Here is a 21,936-nt window from a genome sequence, read left to right as displayed (position 1 = left end):
AATACTTAGGGCACCTGGCTGGCTCAGTCAGTAGAGCATGCAGTTCTTGACCCTGGTTGGAGTTGTGAGTCTGAGCCCCATGTTGAGTGTACAGATTACTTAAGTAAACTAAAACAACAACAACAACAAAAAACCACCCTGCAATATTATTTTCTGCACCATTTTAAATTCCTAACATCAATGTACAAGTTTCTCCACATCTTCAATAGCATTTGGTGTTACTATTTTCTTAGTTTATCCTCTGATAGGCATAGTGTCTGTCAGCATTTGATGTCCATATTAACCTGCTTCTTCCTGTTTCCCTTCTCTCCATCCCCATTTTTAAAGAAAAATTTCCTTTCCTCTGAATACCATGAAATAGCTAAAATAGAACTAGATTTATTTAAAGATTTGATGGAACTCAAATGTGGAAACTATTTGGGCAGAATGCTTTACTTGGGGAAATAAAGGACTTAGCATTAAAAGTCTGTGTTTTGGTTTGTCTCTTTTTTTGTTTGTTCATCTGTTTTGTTCCCTAAAAGAAAGTTATTTTTATCTGGAAACTGAAAAGTATAAAAAATAAGATACATTTACTTTATCTTTTAAAATTATCTTTTAAAGATTTTATTTATTTACTCATGAGACACAGAGAGAGAGAAGCAGAGACACAGGCAGAGGGAGAAGCAGGCTCCCTGCAAGGAGCCCCATGTGGAACTCAGTATCAGATCCCGAGATCATGCCCTGTGCCGAAGACAGACGCTCAACCACTGAGCCACCCAGGCATCCCCCAAGATACATTTACTGAAAAAAAAAAAAAAAAAGAAAAAGGAAAAGGAAAGGAAAAAAAGAAAACCAATAAAATGTTAAGAAAAAAATCATTAAATTAAGGATGACAAATCAGAAAATTTTGGCTGTTTCCCCATGGGTTCAGTTACAACAATACAGTTTGAGTGTCCCCTGTATTTTAACTCCTACAAATATTTATTCATTAACCCTTATACTATATTACATGTTAAGGAATGAGAAAATAAAACTACAAATATTCCCTTACTGAGCCACATAAAAGAGATAGAATTATTAAACTAATATCAGGGCACCTGGGTGGCTCAGTGGTTGAGCATCTGCCTTTGGCTCAAGTCATGTTTTCGGGGTCCTGGGATCGAGTCTTACTTTAGGCTCCCTGCAGGAAGTCTGCTTCTCCCTTTGCCCATGTCTCTGCCTCTTTCTTTGTGTCTTCATGAATAAATAAAATCTTTAAAATAAACAAACAACTAATACCAAATGACTCAATGTATTCAGTATTACTAGAAGGGAACTGGAGGCTTCTAATGCCCAGGTAAGTCAGGGAAGGTATCACGGAGAAGTTCTATCTGAGGTGGGCCTTAAAAAATAATCCAGAATTTGCTCCAACTCCACCCCAAAAAAGTAGTCTTATATGGCTTCCTATCCACAGTACCTTGTACAAGGCCTGGTACCTACTAAGTAGGTACACAGTAAGTGCTTACTAAAGTAACTGGAATTCAGAGAATCCCAAACAAATGGACAGCATAAATAAAGGTGACAAGGGAGTAAAAAGTAACCTGGGACAAAGGGTAAAGGGTCATTTATTTAATGTTAAATAATCTGGACTTTCTCCTGCGAGTCACTAGAAGTGGAATGATCAGACCTGCCTTAAAGAGATCTCAGGGCAATGGTATGAATAATGAAGCAGAGTGGAATAAAAATATGGTCAAGAGGCTATCTTCAAAATTAAAATATGAATCAATTAAAATAGTTACAAGTGTGATGAAGCAAAGTCAAAAGACATAGCTTGAGCCAGAATCAAGAGAGAACTAGTTTGAATCAGCCACTGGTTGGATGAAAAGAGGAAAGATGTTATTTAAGCTTGAACTGGGTGGTATAGAAGAGAAGAGACAGGGAGAAGATTACTCATAATTTCTACATTGGATGATGAATGGTGACTGTCAGATGACATAAAAAATGAGAGGAACAAACTCTAGGGGGTAGAGGTTTATGTATATACATGAGATGTCACTGGTCCTACAAAGAAAAAAATTAGGAAGAAAAGTATGACATAAGAGGAACAGACATTTAGGGAAACCATTATAAGGAGATAAAAGAGCAATCAAAGGAGATTTAGAACAAGTTTTCATAGTTTAATAGATGAAATGCTTTGAAATCATACAGTTTTAGATCTGAATCCTAACTCTTCCATGTGACCCCAAATAAGTCATTTAACTTTGAGTAAATTATTAATCTCTGAATCTGTTTTCTCATCTATAAAATGAGAAGGCAATTTGAAAGATTAAGGAAGGTAACATAAATTGCCTTGTATTAATTAGCACAACCAATGGCAAGTTTCTTTCCCTTGTTTTCTGTCTTCTGGCATAGATCATACCCGTTAGTAAACTCTTCTTCTATTTAACAAATCATTATCTTATTCTAAACAGTAAGTTCAAACTCCAAACTAACCCTGGATCTCCTTCACCCTGTCACAACATTTTTCACTTTATAAAACATAGTATTTAGTATATATCATCTATTACCTCAAGTTAGTATATAAGCTACATGGAAATAGAGACAGTGGCTACTGGTTCACTGACATATCCTTTTTTTAAAAAAAAATATTTTATTTATTTATTCATGACAGACACAAAGAGAGAGAGTGGCAGAGACAGAGGCAAAGGGAGAAGCAGGCTCCATGCAGGGAGCCTGACATGGGACTCGATCCCGGGTCTCCAGAATCACACCTTGGGCTGAGGGGGCGCTAAACCGCTGGGCCACCGGGGCTGCCTCACTGATATATCCTAACACGTTAAAAAGTATCCCCAATTATGAGCATATAGTAGATGCTCAGTTTTTTTTTTTTTTTTAATTAGTGATGGGTAATGGTTCTAAAGTTTTCCTTTCTGATCAAATTATACTTTTGCTTCCTTCGTGTATTTCTCTTCATCCTTTCTGATTTGTGCTTATAAAAGTTCTCTTTAAAATTATCTAATCAGGGATGCCTGGGCACCTCGGTGATTGAGTGTCTGACTCTTGGTTTCAGTTCAGGTCGTGATCTCAGGGTCATGGAATGGAGCCCCGTGTCGGGCTCCGCACTCTCAGTGTGGAATCCATTTCAGACTCCTTTGCCCTCTGCCCTTCCATGTTCTTGCTCAGTCTCTCCCTCTCTAAAATAAATAAATGAATAAGAACTGCCCTAATTAACTTATCATGCACCCTCATGAGACTTTCTCAATCCTATTTACAGGCTCCTGTCTTTCTACATTTCTATTAGAAGGGAGAGTATACTTGACTTGAAGCATTTCTCCCTCTACTCATTGCTTTTATTATGTTAGGACCAGTCCCAAAATTTAGACCTTAAACTTAAAAAATTTCCAAAGTATCCCACTTATTTCAACACCAGGTGATTGGCCGACCTAAAGGATATCTCCAACAGGTAAGTCTATGATACATGAAATTTACCAATGTTGAAATCAGAGTTCAAGGTTTTTCTCAAAGAAATCACTGCATCGGGTAGCCCCGGTGGCTCAGAGGTTTAGCGCCACCTACAGCCCAGGGCGTGATCCTGGAGACCTGGGATGGAGTCCCAGTCGGGCTCCCTGCATGGAGCCTGCTTCTCCCTCTGCCTGTGTCTCTGCCTCTCTCTCTCTATGTCTATCATGAATAAATAAATACATCTTTAAAAAAAAAAGAAAGAAAGAAATCCAGAACACACTATACACCTTTCTAAAAGAAAACATACAAAACAATTTAACTTTCTAAATTTTATAAACTTTCTAGTTTTTATCTACTTTATTTTAGCTTTTCTGTCTCATCCGTCACTATCAAGCTACCTATTCTTACTAAACTCAAGAGTGTTTGCTGTGGCAGTGACTTCTTTCCAACCCCAAACAGATGGAGAAAACTCAGTTTATTAAAACTGTATGCAAAATTCACTTAGCTAATTCATAATAAAGACCTGCAATGTTTTCCTGAGTATAAAGAAACAACTTTAACACTTGAGTGTAGTAACACTGCCTTCTGTTTGGTCTTTTTAGTTTACCTTTTGGCTCTCAGCAAACTTTCAAAATCAAAGGAGACCAAATAAGCAATCTTAACATATCTTTGCGTTGTGTCTTATTGGTAGGGGCTGAAAGGAGATACTACAAAATTAACCTAAACAGCTATTACCTATGGAACTATGATAGGTATTTTATAGACACTATCTCTTTGAACCTTTATATATTAACTACTAACCACTAGCTTAATATAGGGACCAATCTGGGTTCCTTCTACTAATGTACAATAAATAGTTTTCCTACCACCATCTTGTAAGAAGTTTCTAGTAAACTGACAAAATATACTTCTTTGGAGGAGTATTAAAAGTAACAACTTACGGGCAGAAGCTGAAGTCACAGTTTCAACACCTTTGGAAGCGTCTATATCTTTTCTATTTAAAAGAAGAAAAAATTTAGCAAAGACTGAAAGTCTAAGTTCTAAAAGTTCTGAAGATGAAATCTTAATTTAAAAAAGTTTAGAGGCGCCTAACTGGTTCAGTAGGTAGGGCATGTGACTCCTCATCTCAGGGTCATGAGTTCAAGCCCCATGTTGGGCGTAGAGCTTACTTAAATTAAAAATTTAAAGTTAAGGCAATTCAATTTGAACAATGTCTCATTTAAACTGGAGTCAGACACTTGACGGGATGAGCACTGGGTGTTTTTCTGTATATTGGTAAATTGAACACCAATAAAAATTAATTTATAAAAAAATAAATAAATAAATAAACTGGAGTCAGAAAAAAAAAGAAAAAATAAACTGGAGTCAGGGTAATAAAATATATTAAAAATGCAGTTGTACAAAAATTTTAAAATTTGAATTCACATGCACATTCATTCTCAGATATGAAATCATGGCGTTACTCACTTTAAAGCAGATGCAGATATTTTCTTTGAATCTGATGTCTTTTTCTTCATCTCTTTGTTCTGTGAAAGAAAAAGATTTTGAAAAAGAAAAACTAAGTTTCTTCCTCAATTATCCAAGGCAATTTAGAAAATACACACAAGCAAAAAGATATACAACAAAAAACATAGATATTATGATATTCAGATCAATTTAACAAATACCTACTGAATGTTCACTAATTGTCAAGCAGAATTTTAGGCACTGGAGAGCAGTAAATAAAACAAAATTCTTAATGAGTTTACCTTCAAGGGTTAAGGAAAGAAAGACCACAAGGAAATTAAAAATATATACATATCTTATCAGTTAGCAACAAGAGCTATGGAGAAAAGTAACAGAGAAGGGAAATAACTGTTCCTGTTTGGGAATGAGGAGCTATGCGACTTTCAAAAAGTTTGTTACACAAGTCTACTGAAAAGATAACATATGAGCAAACACCTACAGGAAAGAAGAGAGCAAGCCATTCCCTGTGTTGACAGCACTCCAGACAGAAGGAACAGGAACTGTAAGACTTTTGAGATCCGAGCCTATTAGATGGTTTATGAAGTATAAAGGATGTAAAAACTTGAAATGAAAAAAAAGAAAGAAGAATAAAGGATGCTTGGGGTTGGAAGTAGAGATGGAACGAGGTACATGGTGGTTTAGGGGCAGAGTGTGGGTGGAATGTGTGGTGTGAACTCTTATAAGCCACTGTTGAGCACTGGCTTTTCCTCTGAGTGTGATGAAAAGCTGAAACTATGAACGGCAAAATCAATCTGCTTCTATGTTAAGAACAGAGTCTGAGTGGGTGAAAAGGTAAAGACAGAGGTAGAGACTGTTATAAGGCTACAGTAATAGCCAAAACAAAAGACAGTGGTGGACTGGACCAGGATGACAGCAATTAGATACTGAAATGCCACTGTATTATTTGAAATGTTTTTGTAAGAGAGTGGTAAGAAAATGTAGATCAATAGTAAAAGAGAATTAATGAATTACAAAGAATTTATCTCTCTTCCATTACACTGCAAAGACTAGACTACTACTTTTTATACTTACACCGTTTGTGCCTGAATTATTAGAGGTTGCACCTGTATAACTATAAAATTTAAAGTCTTCAACAGTATTAAAGTGGTGTCCTCTTTCTAGAATTTCAGTTATTTGCAGACTGGGTCTCCTGAATATACCCACCATGTCTTTCCTCTTCATCACTAGAAAACTATTAAGTTCCAAGAAGAGTGAGAGCATATCTGTCTGTTCATCACTCTATCTTCTGCAGATACCACAATGCCTTATAACAGATTTTTAAGAAATAGTTTTTCAATTAAAATGAAATTAGGGAAGCCCGGGTGGCTTGGCGGTTTAGCACCGCCTTCAGTCCAGGGTGTGATCCTGGAGACCTGAGATCGAGTCCCACGTCAGGCTCCCTGCATGGAGCCTGCTTCTCCCTCTGCCTGTCTCTGCCTCTTTCTCTCTCTGTGTGTGTCTCTCATGAATAAATAAATAAAATCTTAAAAAAAAAATGAAATTAAACTGTCATCTGAATTTTGATTGTATCTTTGGTTTTAATGCCTTGTTACTTTTTCTGTAATGCTCAAACCCTAATAACGGTTTCTCAGCATTGTTTTTCATTTCTATGCAATCTTCTTGGATATTAGCTAACTGCTTACTGTGGGTTTTAGATGTAATATTACTATGAATCTTTCTAAAAATACTAAACTAGGGCAGCCCGGGGGGAGCTCAGCGGTTTAGCGCTGCCTTCAGCCTGGGGCCTCATCCTGGAGACCTAGGAGCGAGTCCCACGTCAGGCTCCCGCATGGAGCCTGCTTCTCCCTCTGCCTGTGTCTCTGTATCTCTCTGAGTGTCTCTCATAAATAAATAAAATCTTTAAAAATAAATAAACAAACCAAACTAAAAATTTCAAAGTACTGTTTTCATTTAGTTTTTGCAGAGTTAGGCTACAGCACTACTTCAGAGTTGCAATGAAAAATCTGATACTTTTTTCTAGATAAAGTACTCCTGCTCCATTAAAGAAAATTCTGGGAGTATGGACCACTGTCCATTTCTGTGAGAAAAAAAAAAAATGCCTGCTTTCATCAGATTCTTGGTAGTGGTAGCTCAAAAATGGTTAAGAATCAGTACTAAGAACTGAGGTCTACATTGGCTTATAATTAAAGACAAGGTCATTGAATTTGTTAAAGTTGTGCCAATTCATATTTTAATCCAGTTTTATTTATTTTTTATTTTTAAAGATTTTATTTATTCATTCATGAGAGACACAGAGAGAGAAAGAGAGAGGCAGAGACACAGGCAGAGGGAGAAGCAGGCTCCATGCAGGGAGCCCAATGTGGGGATTGATCCTGGGACTCCAGGATCACGCCCTGGGCCAAACGCAGGCGCCAAACTGCTGAGCCACCCAGGGATCCCTTAATCCAGTTTTAAATACAGGGATGTAGGCAATTTTCATCTTTTCTGTAACATTTCTTCATTGATTCGAAGAAGTAGCAAAATGGAGAGGATATTCTTTGAATCACAGCCAGAGTCAAAGGCAGTCCTAACACGAAATATCAAATGTGAACGAAAACTTTTTTCTTGGTCTGACTATTCGTGTCAAAATTAAGATCTGGACCAAGAAAGCTGTAGCAATGCCCTTCTTCCTGGTTTGGGCTCCCAGTCTGCTTTAGTTTGCTCTGGGAAAAGAGTTGATGTCTTCCCCTGTAATAACAGGCTAAGAAGGTTATCTATACATTTCCAATCTGAAACATCCATAGCTGGAGTTCTCTATGGGATGTCCTCCAGTCAGTCCCTAGGAAGGCTGCTCAATTACAACAGAGTCATGAGTTAGCCTCATTCAAACTATATTTAGTTGAAGAATATCAATATTTTTGACACATAGATGGCATGTTTTCTAATTTATAGTGCTGATAGCTTCCCCTATTCGTTACTATGAAAATCAGAATAGTAAATATGGGTGGGCTCTTCTTGGACTTGTTACAACCATACCAACCTTATCAAAATGTTATAAAAGAGAATTATTTTAATCTTACTGAAATATTCTAATAACCTAGATGTATCCTTAATCACCTGTTTTCCCAGATTAAACTTTTTAATATTAAAGAAGACTTTCTCCTCTGTTCTCAAAATTTAATGATCAGCCAGGTCTTGCTTGAGAGTTAACTCATTTAAGCTATTTCTCCTTCCTATTCTCAAGTTTACTAATCTACCTGAAACCATTACTATTATTATAAGAGGCTGGTTGGCTAGATGAATCTTCTAAACAAACTTCAGTAGTTTTTTCCTCTTTTCCCCTTTAATCACTCTGCTAAGCTTTCCTCCTCTTCTTCAATCATTTGCCTAATTTATTCTACAGATCACTCCCAAATGAATTTATCTAATCCATCCACTTTCCGTCACAGCTCTGTTCAAAACGTTGAATAACACTGAATGGTCTACAGGATAAACTTTACATTCTTAAATATATAATTCAATTCAATTCTTGCTTCTCCCTAACCTCCTCTGCAACTAGAGGAGTAACGTGTCACTGTTCTGGTAAATCATAAGTCAGTAAAAGTTGCTCATTCTTCCATTAAAAAAAAAAAGAAAAAATTCAAAACAAATAAAACCTAAAGAAACCTTCTTTTTGCTTTTGGTTTTTATTCCTTTCTTTCTGCTTGGAAAATAAATTTTATGGGTTACCATAAAATTCATTTTTCAAATCAGGACAATGAAAATAAATATATGGTATGTAACAGATGTAAACTAGGATCATGGGTTACTCTAGCAGTAACTAATCAGAAAACATAAACAAAATAAAACATATAGATCCTTTATGGACTAGCAATTTAAGTAATATTTATGATATATACAAAGAAATAGAATAAGTAAACTTAACATCCTCTCCAAAATGTACTAATGGAAACATTACTAAGGACCATTATGAAAAGACACTATATGAAGTCTACATAGAGACAAGCCATGCTTCTGAACAGAAAGAAATAAGTATGGTAAATCATCCATACAAATGCAATACAATATCAGGAGTAAATGTTCAAGATTAACCAAAATAATTTTTTTGCTGTTAAAAAGATTTCATATTTATTTATTTTAAGAGAGAGAGAATGAATGTGCGTGCATGCGTGAGAATGAGCAGGGTGAGAAGCAGATACGGAGGGAGAGGGACGGGGAAAACATTCCAAGCAGACTCTGTGCTGAGTACAGAGCTGAACATGGGTCTTGATTTCAGGTCCCTGAGATCAGGGCCTGAGCCAGAAACCAAGAGTTGGATGCTTAACCAACTGAGTCACAAATAGGCACCCCAAATAAATTTTATTTTTCCAAATTAATTTTAAGTAAAGAACAAAGAAAAAGGATTCTATCAGAAAGATGGGCAATTATGTAAAGTTACAGTAATATATATTAACTGATATCACACAGTATTGAAACAGAAATAAACGGATTGATCTAACAACAGTATGAAAAGATCTACGTGTGCAGGGTAATTTATACACATCACGATGGTTTTTTAAATCAGCGAGGAAGAACCAATTAGGTATAAATGGTGTTGGCCTAGTTGGCTATCCATTTTGGAAATAGTATTAATCCCAATAACACCTTAACTACAACTTATAGATTAAAGTAATAATGAAATCACATCTTTTCTGGCACTGGTATAAAGGGAAATTCTAAAATAAGACAAAACACAAAAAGCAGAAGCCATTAAGAGGGGGGAAAAATCAACTTGAGTACACTGAAATTAAAAATTTTATATAAAAAATTTTTATATAAACGACATACTGGAAGAAAATACTTCTCAGAGAGAATACAAAATTAGTATCAAAATCATGAGCACCTTCAAATGAAATTTCTTAAAAAGACAACCCAATAGAAAGATTAGAAAAGACATACACAACTCATTAAAACAGTAATAACTAATAATTAAGTATGAAGTTTAAATAATAATCAGGAAAACACAAATTAAAGGTCAATACCATATTTTACATATTGCATTTTAAAACTGCAAATATTAAGACGTGGGTAACACAGAAACACTAGTATTCTCATTATTATCAGACAAAATTATTATAGCTACTTAATGGGAGATCTGGTATTACTTATTCCTATATAACCTATCACCCAGCAATTCCACTAGATATCACCTTAAAAACAGTACCATAAATGTATAAGGCCTGTAAAAGCCATATGCAAGGAAGTTAACTAAAGTCCTGTTCTATTAGTGAAAAATTAGAAATAACCTAAATATCAAATCCACAAGGAACTGTTAAAATAACTGTGGCATATTTATACAAAGTGATACCACACAGAAATTAAGAGGAATGAGGAAAATCTGTATGTACTAACATTTAGATCTCCAAATCAAATTGCTGATTGAAAAGTACAAAGCCCCTATAAAGTAGACATTCTTCAGCAAATATAATAATTACATGAAAAGAACACTCATACCCAAAGCAAAACTGCAAGTACTTCTTAAAAAAGCAAAACGTCTATAGACATTATCAATGGATATATATAAACTAAAGTGTAAGAAATGATCTAGAAAGACTAAATTCATAAACAGTAATATCTTTAAGGAAGCAAGGGCCCAAAAGAATATATACGCTCTATAATCCTATTTCTTTAAAGTTCAAAACAGGCAAAACTCAATTATGGTATCAGAAATCAAGCGGGGGTTACTTTTGGGCAGAAGGAAGAGTGTAAGTATTCGGAAGAGGTATACAAGGGGCTTCCAGGATGTTATCAATGTTATTAGCTTGTGAACTAGGTACAGGTTTCACAGATGTTTCTAATTTTATTAAGTATTTTCTCCTAGTCTATTGCTTGCCATTTAACACTGTTTATAGTGCTATTTCTGTAAATATAAAGTCATTAATTTCAATATATTTCAATCTGTTGAGTGAACATTTATGTTCTATGCATTCTTCTGTATGTATCACTTTAAAAAGTCAAACCAACCAAAAACAATGAAACATGTATGATCTAAACCCAGTTTACCTGTGATTTTTTCTTTCCTGGAACACATACTTTCACACTTTTTCCTTTTATCTGAAGAGGTGTTGTTTCAATGTACTTCATGACTGCAGTAACTGCCTCTCTAAATTCCATTTCCAAGTAAGCCTAAATAAAATGTATTCAATTTTTAGTCAAAAATCTAACTCAAAATTCTCTGCATGACTTAGTACTTTTTGTCCAACATGAAACTATGAAATTACTTCAAGTCCTGGTTGCTTTTACTTCTCATTTTGTTCAGCTAAAGTGTCATTTAATCTCTAAGGTGTTTTTACACATGAAATGGATATTTAACCTTATAGAATTTCTATATCATTACTAAAGTAAGAAGAGAAAGATAGGTCCATGGCAGCTCATGGAACAATGAGATATAGGAAGCAGGGCTCATGGAATAAATGGAAATCTGGTCTAACTGCTGTAAGTCTGATGTTTTTAAGGCCTCTTGCAATAAAAAATACTACTAACTATATTCCCCTGTTTTGTCTCACAATTTTATGTTCTGCTTAGTCTGGAGTTGTTCATAATTGTGATGAACTTTATTGTGTGAGTTATAGGACTATAACCCACAGGTGAAAAATACTGTATAACAACATCATTTTTTTAGTATAATTTTACCAGTGTACTAAAGCAATGGAAAGCAAGCTATAACCTGCCATCTGTTTTTGCAAAGTTTTTTGAACACAGTCATACCCATTCATTTGTATATTATTTATGGCTGCCTTTGTGTTACAATGGCAGAATTGAATAGCTGCTGCAATCCTATGGCATACAAAGCCTAAAATATTTACTATCTGGCCCTTTACAGAAAAAGTATGCCAATTCCTGTTCTAAAGAATATAAAACGGTATTTGGGAACCCTGTTCACTGGAATCTAAGCACTTACAACATTAACTCTCAATTAACAATTATATATGTAGTAAAAGCTGCTAAAATATCTTTATAAAGTAATAACCAGATTTTATAATGTAGTAACTTTGTATGTATTTTTGGAACAGAGTGAATGACTCACTTCTTTTCTATATGGAACAATGAGGACATCATTAACTTTTCCAAATGGTTGAAATATTTTTCTAATATCTTCTTCAGTACAGCCATCCTCTGGTAATTCAGATACAAGAAGAACTGAACCATAATGTAAAGACTGGTCTTTCCGAATCTATTTTTGAATGAAAGAAAATTTAAACCAAATTAAGCCATTAAGTACAACAATAAATCTCAATATAATTTCTTCTACCATTAACCTAAGTCCTTTAAAGACTTTTCTAAATATTTTAGCACAATTTAAAAGAAAAATTTAAATGTCAAGGTAGTAAAAAATATGTTTTATATATTACCACCTAAAAGCTTATAGGTAACTCAATCACAGGTGCTCTTTTCTGTTTAGAAGCATTTTGTAACAAACAAGACCTATGAAATGTTCCAAAACTGCTGTAGAATATTTTTCTACATGAATCTACATGGCCCATCATTAAGGAGGATGAAACTATATTTTTTTTCACTTTGTGTTTTAATAGCTGAAACGGTATCTAGATAGGTTTAGCATTTTTAAAAGATTCATATATGTATAAAATCTGAATACCCTGTAATATCAAATTTATCACCTATATTTAATACTGACTTTAAAAAAACTTAAAAAGTTCCACTGTCACCATCTAGAAGTCTTGAAACAAAATGAAAAGAACACTATAGATAAATTTAGCCTCTTCAAAATTTTCCCTGTACTAAAAGTTCTTCCTAACACTCTTCAAAATGGTGTAATTACAGGTTGATTATTTTAAGTGCATCCTTCTAAATATAACCTCTTTAAAGGCAAGGAATTAGAATTGTTGAAAATATTTAGACAACGTTACGAGTAATGTATACCCAAATACCTGAAGACTTGTTAATATCACATAACCATCTGACAATCTGGCTTAACACTGGCAATTACTCTAACATTTGTTCTCCGGATGCTTCATATACTATTTACTGTATCAGTAATGTAACTAATATATATAATAATACACCAATTTTTTAACTAGCACGTTACAGTCAAAATACACCAATAAATCAGTACCAGAAAATAGGCTATTCTACACTGGGCAACAGAGTTTTTGACTTCTGAACTGTACTGCAAAAAAGTAAAAAATAGGCTAAAAATGATCAATTCTCAGTAAAGACTTTTACAGCTTACTGACAAAAGATTACAAAAGCTCATTAATGTTGGCTGGTGATTATACTCACTTCCCCTACCAGATATCAAAATTCATCACAACCACCTCTTGTGTGGTTAGCTTAAAATACCCAACCATCAAAATGTTCTCACTTTTGATACATCAAATGCCAAACCTCTATGATTTGTAAGCTACAAGATTTGGAATTAATGGGCTTTTACTAAATTCATAGGAGCAACCAATAAAATATTCTGTATCAACATGGTTTAGTAAGTCATGATTTTAAACTTTTGAAATATGAAAAAAAAGAAATATGAAAATAAAAAATCCAAACAACTTTTCTGTTTCAAAATGACACAAGTATCTACATGCACTAACAAATTAAAGAACTACTAACCTTACGCTGGAGAGAAACTGCTTTTTCAGACACTGGTTTACATTCTGGTAAGGTGTCATCTTCAATATTCTTGGCTTTGTAACGAGTAGAATGTCCCACTAAACTTGAATCACTCTTTATAGAGTTTGTAGATTTAACTGATGGCTTTGATCCACTGCTAGTTTTAGGCTTCAGTGCTGGTGAGTGTCCTTTATCAACTATTTCAAGATGTTTCTGTTTATTGAATTCTGAAACATGCCCAGGTCGTTGTACTACATCTTCGAATGCTTTTTTTCTATCTAGTAAAAAGGACATAAACAACTTCAACTGAAAAGAATGTATGATGAACACCACCATCTCATCACATTATTTAAAAAAACAAACAAAAAACCAAAAAACTCAACTGCCCAAGTATTTATCACACAGAGCTGCTGTCAGACCAGACAGGAAGGAAATAAACACAAAACAATTCTTAATCTTCAATTCTTCACTCATGAGCCAATCTACACCAGTAGTCCTCAAACTTTTGATTTCAATATCCCTCCTCACTTTCAAAAATTGAGAACTCCAGGGACACCTTGGTGGCTCAGTGGTTGAGCGTCTGCCTCCAGCTCAGGGCGTGATCCCGGGATCCGGGATCGAGTCCCATATCGGGCTCCTTGCAGGAAAACTGCTTCTCCCTCTGCCTGGGTCTCTGCCTCTCTCTCTCTCTCTCTCTCTCTCTCTCTCTCTCTCTCGCTGGGTCTCTCATGAATAAATAAGTCTTAAAAAAACAAAAAAATCTTAAAAAAAAAAAAAGAATTCATATTTCTTTTTTTTCCTGAGGGCTCCAAAGAGTTTTTGTGTTAAATTTATCAGTATCTACTATATAAGAAATTGAAATAGAATTTTAAAAATATTTAATTCAGGGATCCCTGGGTCCTGATCCCAGGCAGCGGTTTGGCGCCTGCCTTTGGCCCGGGGCCCGATCCTGGAGACCTGGGATCGACTCCCACGTCAGGCTCCCTGCATGGAGCCTGCTTCTCCCTCTGCCTGTGTCTCTGCCTCTCTGTCTCTCTGTGTGACTATCATGAATAAATAAAATCTTAAAAGAAATTAAAAAAATAAAAAATAAAAATAAAAATATTTAATTCACTTAATAATAATAAATTCATGTGTTAGCATAAAATAACATTTTTATGAAAAACCATTTTAATTCCCAAAAGAAACAAGAAATTAGATGAGTAGCACCACAACACTTTCCCACACACTTTCATGTTGGGCTTAAAACCTGAATTCTCGGGTGGCCTGGGTGGCTCAGTGGTTGAGGGGCTGCCTTTGGCTCAGGGAGTAGTCCTGGGGGCCCGGGATCGAGTCCCATATCAGGCTCCCTGCACAGAACCTGCTTCTCCCTCTGCCTGTGTCTCTGCCTCTCTCTCTCTCATGAATAATTAAAATCTTAAAACAAAACAAAAAACCCCTGAATTCTCATCTCTGCTTTGGCATCCAATCTGATGGATACATTGTTTTGCTGAAATGTACAAAGAAAATCCAGCTTCACAGATATAATAGTTGGAAAAGGAAAGACCTTGAAGACCTCTAAATAGATCTGAGGACACATATATGAGCTATTTCTAGAAATGTCACTGAACCAGTCTTAAGACACAGGTTGAAAACATGAGAAATTTCAAAAAACTTTAATTCATGGGCAAACTAAGATGCTGACATATCCATGGTTTTTTAATTTGATTTTGGGTAGACAGATACCCATGTTTCTTTTGACACTCAATAAAAGGAAGGAGAATGGACCAGAGGTTGGGATGTGGGTCAATTTCATATAGAAATTCTAAAATATATATATATGTATAAAAGAAATTCTAAAATATAATAAAATAGAATATTTCATCTCTATCTTATTAAAAGAGCTAGGAAAAATAGCTCAAAATGTCAACTTTTGTTAAATCTTGACAATAGCATATAAGTCATGATTTCAAACTTATTAAAGATATAGAAATAAAAAATTCAAACAAAACCTAAAAAACTTAGTCAAAATAAGTAGATTTATTATTAGCTATATTGTCTATTAATATTCATGACCATAAGTGTACCTGATGATCTAACTGATCTTCGTGAGGTCTTTTCAGGGCTAACTGATCGATAACATTTTGGACTACCTCTAAATGGATTTCTCATTCGATATGGTGAACGAGATCTGGATCTGTATCGAGAAATGAAACGATGGCAAATTCTTGGACTTCGACTTCTTGGTCTATATATATAACGTATTGGGCTTCGAGATCGACGGAATCTGTGACTTGAGCTTGATCTCCTAGAACGTCTAGGACTGGGGGAATGAGACCGTCTTCTTGGAGTTTCATTTTCTTTTCTGTTGCCTTCATTTCTATAAAGAAAGGGAGGAATCACAAGATTCAGCAATTTAACGTAAATTTAACTTATATTAAATGACAGAAGTTCCTTCTTAATAACAGACTATAAACACTACCAAACTCTGATACCGTGTATTTAAAACAAAAAACTGTTTGTTATGATGCAATTCACCCTTATAGATGAATAAGAAACAATCAGAACAGATGCTCAGCCCTCTAGTTGCCTGGATCCCTGTTTTGCTATATACAGAAGAATATGTTCCCCATCAATCTCCTGGGCTTCTCCTGTACCACTATGTAGCCAACTATATATTGAAAAGTATTAAATTAGGGACACCTGAGTGGCTCAGTGGTTGAGCGTGTGTGCCTTTGGCTCAGGGCATGATCCTGGGATCGAGTTCCGCATCACGCTCCTCAGAGAGAGCCTGCTTCTCCCCCTGCCTAGGTCTCTGCCTCTCTCTCTGTGTCTCTCATGAATAAATGAATAAAATCTTAAAATAAAGTATTAAGTTATATAAAAAATTTAAGAAACGTTTACATAAACAAATGCTTTTCAACAATTTTTCCTGAGAGATTATGCCATCTACAAATATTTCTTTGACTGCTGTACTTGCATATACACACGTTAAACAGGGACCTCCTAGGGAATACAAACCTTAACAAAACCATTCCCAACCTTCAAGGCATTTATAACGTAAGACCACAAACATAAAACAATAACAAAAACATCAATTATTTTCAGAAAAGACTAAACAAAAAAATAGAAGTTTAGAGACAAGCTATCACATTTAAGCTGGGATAGTTAAAGAAAGATTCATAAAGATTGTTGCATTTATTTGCTGTTTAAAAGTAAAAATTATCAGGGACACCAGAGTGGCTCAGCAGTTGAGCATCTGCCTTTGGCTCAGGGCGTGATCCTGGAGTCCTGGGATTGGGATGAAGTCCCACATCGGGCTCCCTGCAGGGAGCCTGCTTCTCCCTCTGCCTGTGTCTCTGCCTCTCTCTGTCTCTCTAATGAATAAAATCTTTCAAAAATAAACAAATAAATAAATGTAAAAATGATCAAAATAGGAACTCAATTAAAAACAATTTATCTTTCAAAAAAAAAAAAGGTACCTGTTTACTCTTAAAAGAAAATCAGGTCTCAACAATCACTATTCAAAAGAATTACCTTCTTGATGGAAGGATCTCAGGATTCCAATCGGGATACCTATTTTGAGAATAAATCGTGTTAACGAACAGTTAAAATGAGATTACAATTCTCAATCTTTCCTGCAATGCATCAGGAGGACTGTTCAAAACCAAAGTTGACATAGTAATTTATTAGTATATTAAAATATGAAAATTTTCTTGAAAGTATGGTTTTTGAGTGTCTAATTCAATAAAGCATTATTCTAGTAGGCAATTCAAGGAAAAGAAACACATTCCCAGTATTTTATAAAGACTTCAAAGTTTATTTAAGTAAAATAGGCAATATACATACAAGTGTTAAGAGGCACAGAATAGGGACATGACACACAAGTGTAAACAGGGGTTAAAAGACAAAGACAGTTCATGCACTTTGCAGAATTCCAGAATGTAACGTGTGTGGTGCCCTTTACACTATACCATGCAGTCCTTGAAGAGACATATCTGGTGGAAGAAATCAGGGGAGAATTTGCAGAAAAAGGCTGCTTTTCAGGTAGCACTTTAAAATGGTCTACTGTAGGCATGAATTAGGATAGGTTTCATGCAGTGGTGATACATAAAAGAATTCAGAGGCAAAACAAGTGTTCAATTCCAGGAACTGCTCTGGCTGTAGCATGGAAAGGATGAAAAGGAATTATGAGGGGGAAACCTGGAAAGGTAGCTCAGAGTCATAAATTGTGAAGGTCCTTGAAATCAGGTAAGAAGGTTGCACATAAGTAAAAGGCAACAGGGAACCAATAAACATTTCTGAAGTGAAAAGAACACAAGAATATTTTCAAGTCAATTAGAAATAAATATCTGGAATTATGGGGAAAGACGAAGATTGAGTGAGATATTTAAAAATCAGGCATGCAGAAGCCACAAACATAGTACAAAGACTGTGTGAGATTAACAGAATAGTTTATAGGAAAAAAAGGGCTGCAGACAGAATATGCACACCAACACTAAAGAGTAAAGCAAAGACAAACCAATAAAAGGGATTAAGTAGTAATCGCAGGAAGAAAAAAAGTACACAGAACAGTAACATCACAGAAGCCTAAGAAAAAGACAGCTTCATCCTCAACTTTTCTAGAGAATCTAAACTTAAAAGGTTAATTGGAGGACGCCTGGATGGCTCAGTTGGTTAAGTTCAATTCGATTTCAGCTAGGTCATGATCTCAGGGTCGTGAGATTAAGCCCTGAGGTGATTCTCCCTTTCCCTCTGCCCTTCCCCCCAATTCCTGGCTTACGTGCATCCTCTAAAAAAAAAAATTAAAAATAAAAAAAATAAAGGTTAATTGGAAATTTTGGAAACATTTTAAAATTGGAAATTAAATCATTATGTCAACTGATATCCAAAAACAATTTTTTAAAACATGAGAGACACACACAGAGAGAGGCAGAGACACAGGCAGAGGGAGAAGCAGGTACCCTCTGAGGAACGCAATGCGGGACTCCATCCCAGGACCCTGGGATTACCACCTGAGCCAAAGGCAGATGCTCAACCACTGAGCCACCTAGCTGCCCCACAAAAAACAATTTTAATAACCAAGAGGAGACCCAAGTAAGAAAATGGAGGCAACCAACTCTTTCAGCAAGTCATGTGGCAGGAAAATAAAGTCAGGTCAAAACCATAGTAACAGTAAAGTGGTTTTTATTTGTTGCTGTTTGTCTAAGACACTGTTATAGCAGGTTAACTCAACAATTCACAACTTCCTTTTCCCTTTTCTGCCTCTACTACAAAGGCTAAAAAGGCTAAATATCTTTTTTCCTAACCTCCTTAGAACATAACCAGTGACAGGTTCAAAACAATGAGACATAGGTGCAAAACCGGTGGAAAATTCTTCCTGCTTCTTGCCCTCTTCTTCCTTGAGAACACACATGATGCCTGAAGTATCTTCTAACTATAAGGTGACAAACTATGAAGACCAAAAAAAAAAGGTTAACTTTAATCCAGTGTATCTACTATCTGGCATCAACAATCGTCAAAACATGGATAATTTTGTTTCATTTACACTTAGGCTTCTAAAATCCTTCCTTACTGTGTTACTATCTAAGAAGGTAAATTTCTAGTCCTGTTGTATAGTGTTTAAATCCAAGACCTCTAGAATCAAGCAATGTTAGGTCTAAGTGTAGATGCTAACACTTAATGGCCATATATCTGAAAGCCAGTTACTTAATGCGAATAAGCCATAACTTTCTCATATGCACAATGCTAGAAATATGCTGTCAACACTTAGAGGTTATTAAATTTCTGGAGCTCTCCAGTTTATGGTTTTACAAGAGCTTGAGGACACTTACTCAAGAGTCGGTGATAATGTTTTGGATCCTCATTAGGTTGACTGCTAAAATACATGTTTTTGTCTCTGTTGCCCAGGGCAGAAAGATAAAGCATGTATGTATACTATTCTGCAGGTAGAGTTTTAACTGCCTGTACATTGCCTAACTAGTTTAAAATGTGCTTCAGAAGCATGACACTCCTCACAGAGGCAGTATAGCATAATGGCTAAGAACAAGGACCTAAGTGACAGTATCTCTGACCCAATGTGCTAAGTATACACATCACCTATAGTTTCTGTGACAAAAATGTTCGACCTGTATTTATGGATAAGGAAACAAACAGAAAAGTACAAAATGTACTTTTGGGACATTCTACAAGACAACTCCTTCCTGGATATTTCAAAAGAAGTCAACATGAAAGTATCCTTCTCAAAATGAATGAATAAATGAAAGAAAGGAAGAAAAGAAAGAAAAGGTAAAGTAAGAAAAGAAGAAACAGGCAGATGGGCTGTTCTAGCTTAAGAGACTGCAATAAATGAATCTTGGTTGAATTCTGGTTTGGGAGTGTAGTTGAGGGGTAAGCAGGGATTCAATGTGGTTATAACAGATCTCAGGTTCCTGAGATCAAGCCCCATGACAGGTTCCTTGTTTGGCAGAGAGTCTTCTCCCTCTGCTGCTCCCTCTGCTCTTGCTCTCTCACTCATTCTCTCTCTAATAAATAAAATCTTTAAAAATAAATTTTAAAAAAATAGTTCAAAATAGTTTAATGAAAATACAAAATAGATGTGGCAAATGATAATAATTGGTGAACAAAAATGAACATATCCATGTTTACTATCCCTTCAACTTTTACAGCTTAGAATTTTTTTTTTTTTTTTTACAGCTTAGAATCTTTTCAGAATAATCTATTGAGCAGAAAAGAGGGGGAAAGGAGTAAAGATCCATGGGCTAAGAAAGACTAGTTATGCCAATTATTTGCTGTGAGATAGCAAAGAAGTGGATTCTCTATGCCTCAGTTTCCTCACTGGTAAAATTACAAATAGTCATTATACATACATCTCACAAAGTTGCTTTGAAAATTAAATTATGCGAAGGACTTAAATTATGCCCAGCATACAAGAATATATTCTTATTTATTACTAATACTAAAATTCTGATGCACTGTATCTTTTCTCAGGTTATCCAACTACTTGTGTATCATATCCAGAAAGATCCAACAAAGACAGAGAGAGGGAAGAGTTAATCAGCCTTACGAAAAGGAGTAAGAAGCTAAATATACATCAGCAGGTGAATAACTAAATAGATTAAGGTATAGAAACAAAAGGAACATATGTAAAAAAACAAAGAATGGAATAGCATATATTTTCCCATGGAATGATTCCAAGCACCTAATCAAATCTATTTCTTATCATTATTTTTTTTTTTTTTGCAGTGCAGAGAAACACAAGAAAGAATTATTCAAGAGCATACAACCTGAAAAAGGTAATAATGTAGGCTAGATAATACAGTGGCAGGCACAGAAAGCATTTTAAAATCAGGGCCTAAGTGCATGAAAAAAAAATAGGCTATCTACACAGAAGGCTTTAACAAGTATATGTGCCATTTGCTCTAGTAAATTAATGGCAGTGTATATAGCTAGAATCTTATTAACGTTAATGCCTACCTACAGCAAATGACTCACTACACCACTTAAATCCTTCACCTTCATAAAAATCAGACATCCCACTGGGTATCTGAGAAAATTTGTGGCTTAGGAGAGATTTTCCATTTCCTAGTGGCAGCTAGGCCTATCTAATTCAAATAACAAATTATCTCCATATAATAACCTATGCTTGTCTAAACAATGTCTATATAGAGAAGCAACTCTATTCATAGTCTTTATGATTCAGGTAGGGCTTATTTTCACATTCAACAGTAGGAGCAAGCATATGACACCAACACAGGTAGGGTACCCAACTAGTTCTCACAACTATTATAACTGATTTCAAGATGGACAACTAATTCAAAGTGGACCAAAAGAGTCAAACCTTGGACTTAAACAGAAGTTGTGAGGAAAGTGGGTTTTTTGACATGTTTGTTTTGTTTTTAACTCCTAGAATTATTAACTACACAGTTCATTTAAGTCCTGAACTATGGGGGCTATTTTGCTTTGTGAAGGCAGTATACCGGGGATCTCATGAGGCCAAAGTAGAAGAGATCAGAACAGTCAAGAAACAAAAATATTTCTGACTACTTTGATTTTTGTTACAGCATCAATTCAGCTGTTCCTGAAACTAGTATCACTCCTTAAGCTTCCTCCTTCAATAAACTAATAAAATCCCTTACTTTAAAAACTAGTTTGGGGCAGCTGGGTGGTAAAGTCAGTTAAGTGTGAGACTTGGTTTTGGCTCAGGTTGTGAGCTCAGGGTCATGAGACGGAGACCCTCATTGAGCTCCATGCTCAGTGTAGAGTCTGGTTAAGATTCTTTCCACTCCTTTTCCCTCCTCCTCTGCTCATGGTCCTACTCAGCCCTGCTGGCTCTAAAATGAATGAATGAATCGGGCTTAGCAGTTTAGCGCTGTCTTCTGCCCAGGGCGTGATCCTGGAGACCCGGGATGGAGACCTACGTCGGGCTCCCTGCATGGAGCCTGCTTCTCCCTCTCTGTCTCTCCGTCTCTAATAAATAAATAA

The 21,936-nt window shown here is 35.5% G+C and overlaps 1 protein-coding gene across 50 annotated transcripts in view; it reads right to left on the bottom strand.

Moving 5' to 3' along the window:
- The window catches only part of ZNF638 (zinc finger protein 638), a 140,840-nt gene that overhangs the window by 36,045 nt on the left and 82,859 nt on the right, over positions 1 to 21,936 (bottom strand). For 26 of the 50 annotated variants that reach the window (XR_012003081.1, XR_012003086.1, XR_012003080.1 and 23 more), the window contains exons 4-10: positions 16,990 to 17,028; positions 15,540 to 15,832; positions 13,474 to 13,751; positions 11,933 to 12,079; positions 10,909 to 11,031; positions 4,888 to 4,946; positions 4,362 to 4,414 (exon numbers count right to left, since the gene is read on the bottom strand). Coding sequence is in view for 43 of the 50 variants with exons in the window: in XM_072766849.1 (XP_072622950.1) it covers positions 4,362 to 4,414; positions 4,888 to 4,946; positions 10,909 to 11,031; positions 11,933 to 12,079; positions 13,474 to 13,751; positions 15,540 to 15,832; positions 16,990 to 17,028 (992 nt within the window). In the remaining 7 variants the exon portion in view is untranslated. The remainder of the gene's footprint in view (positions 1 to 4,361; positions 4,415 to 4,887; positions 4,947 to 10,908; positions 11,032 to 11,932; positions 12,080 to 13,473; positions 13,752 to 15,539; positions 15,833 to 16,989; positions 17,029 to 21,936) is intronic. The other 24 variants (XR_012003082.1, XR_012003083.1, XR_012003084.1 and 21 more) reach the window with 1 other exon arrangement.

This window comes from Vulpes vulpes, chromosome 8 (genome assembly GCF_048418805.1).
Source record: "Vulpes vulpes isolate BD-2025 chromosome 8, VulVul3, whole genome shotgun sequence".
In the NCBI taxonomy this organism is placed as follows: Eukaryota; Metazoa; Chordata; class Mammalia; order Carnivora; family Canidae; genus Vulpes; species Vulpes vulpes.
This window is presented reverse-complemented; position numbering and strand designations above follow the sequence as displayed.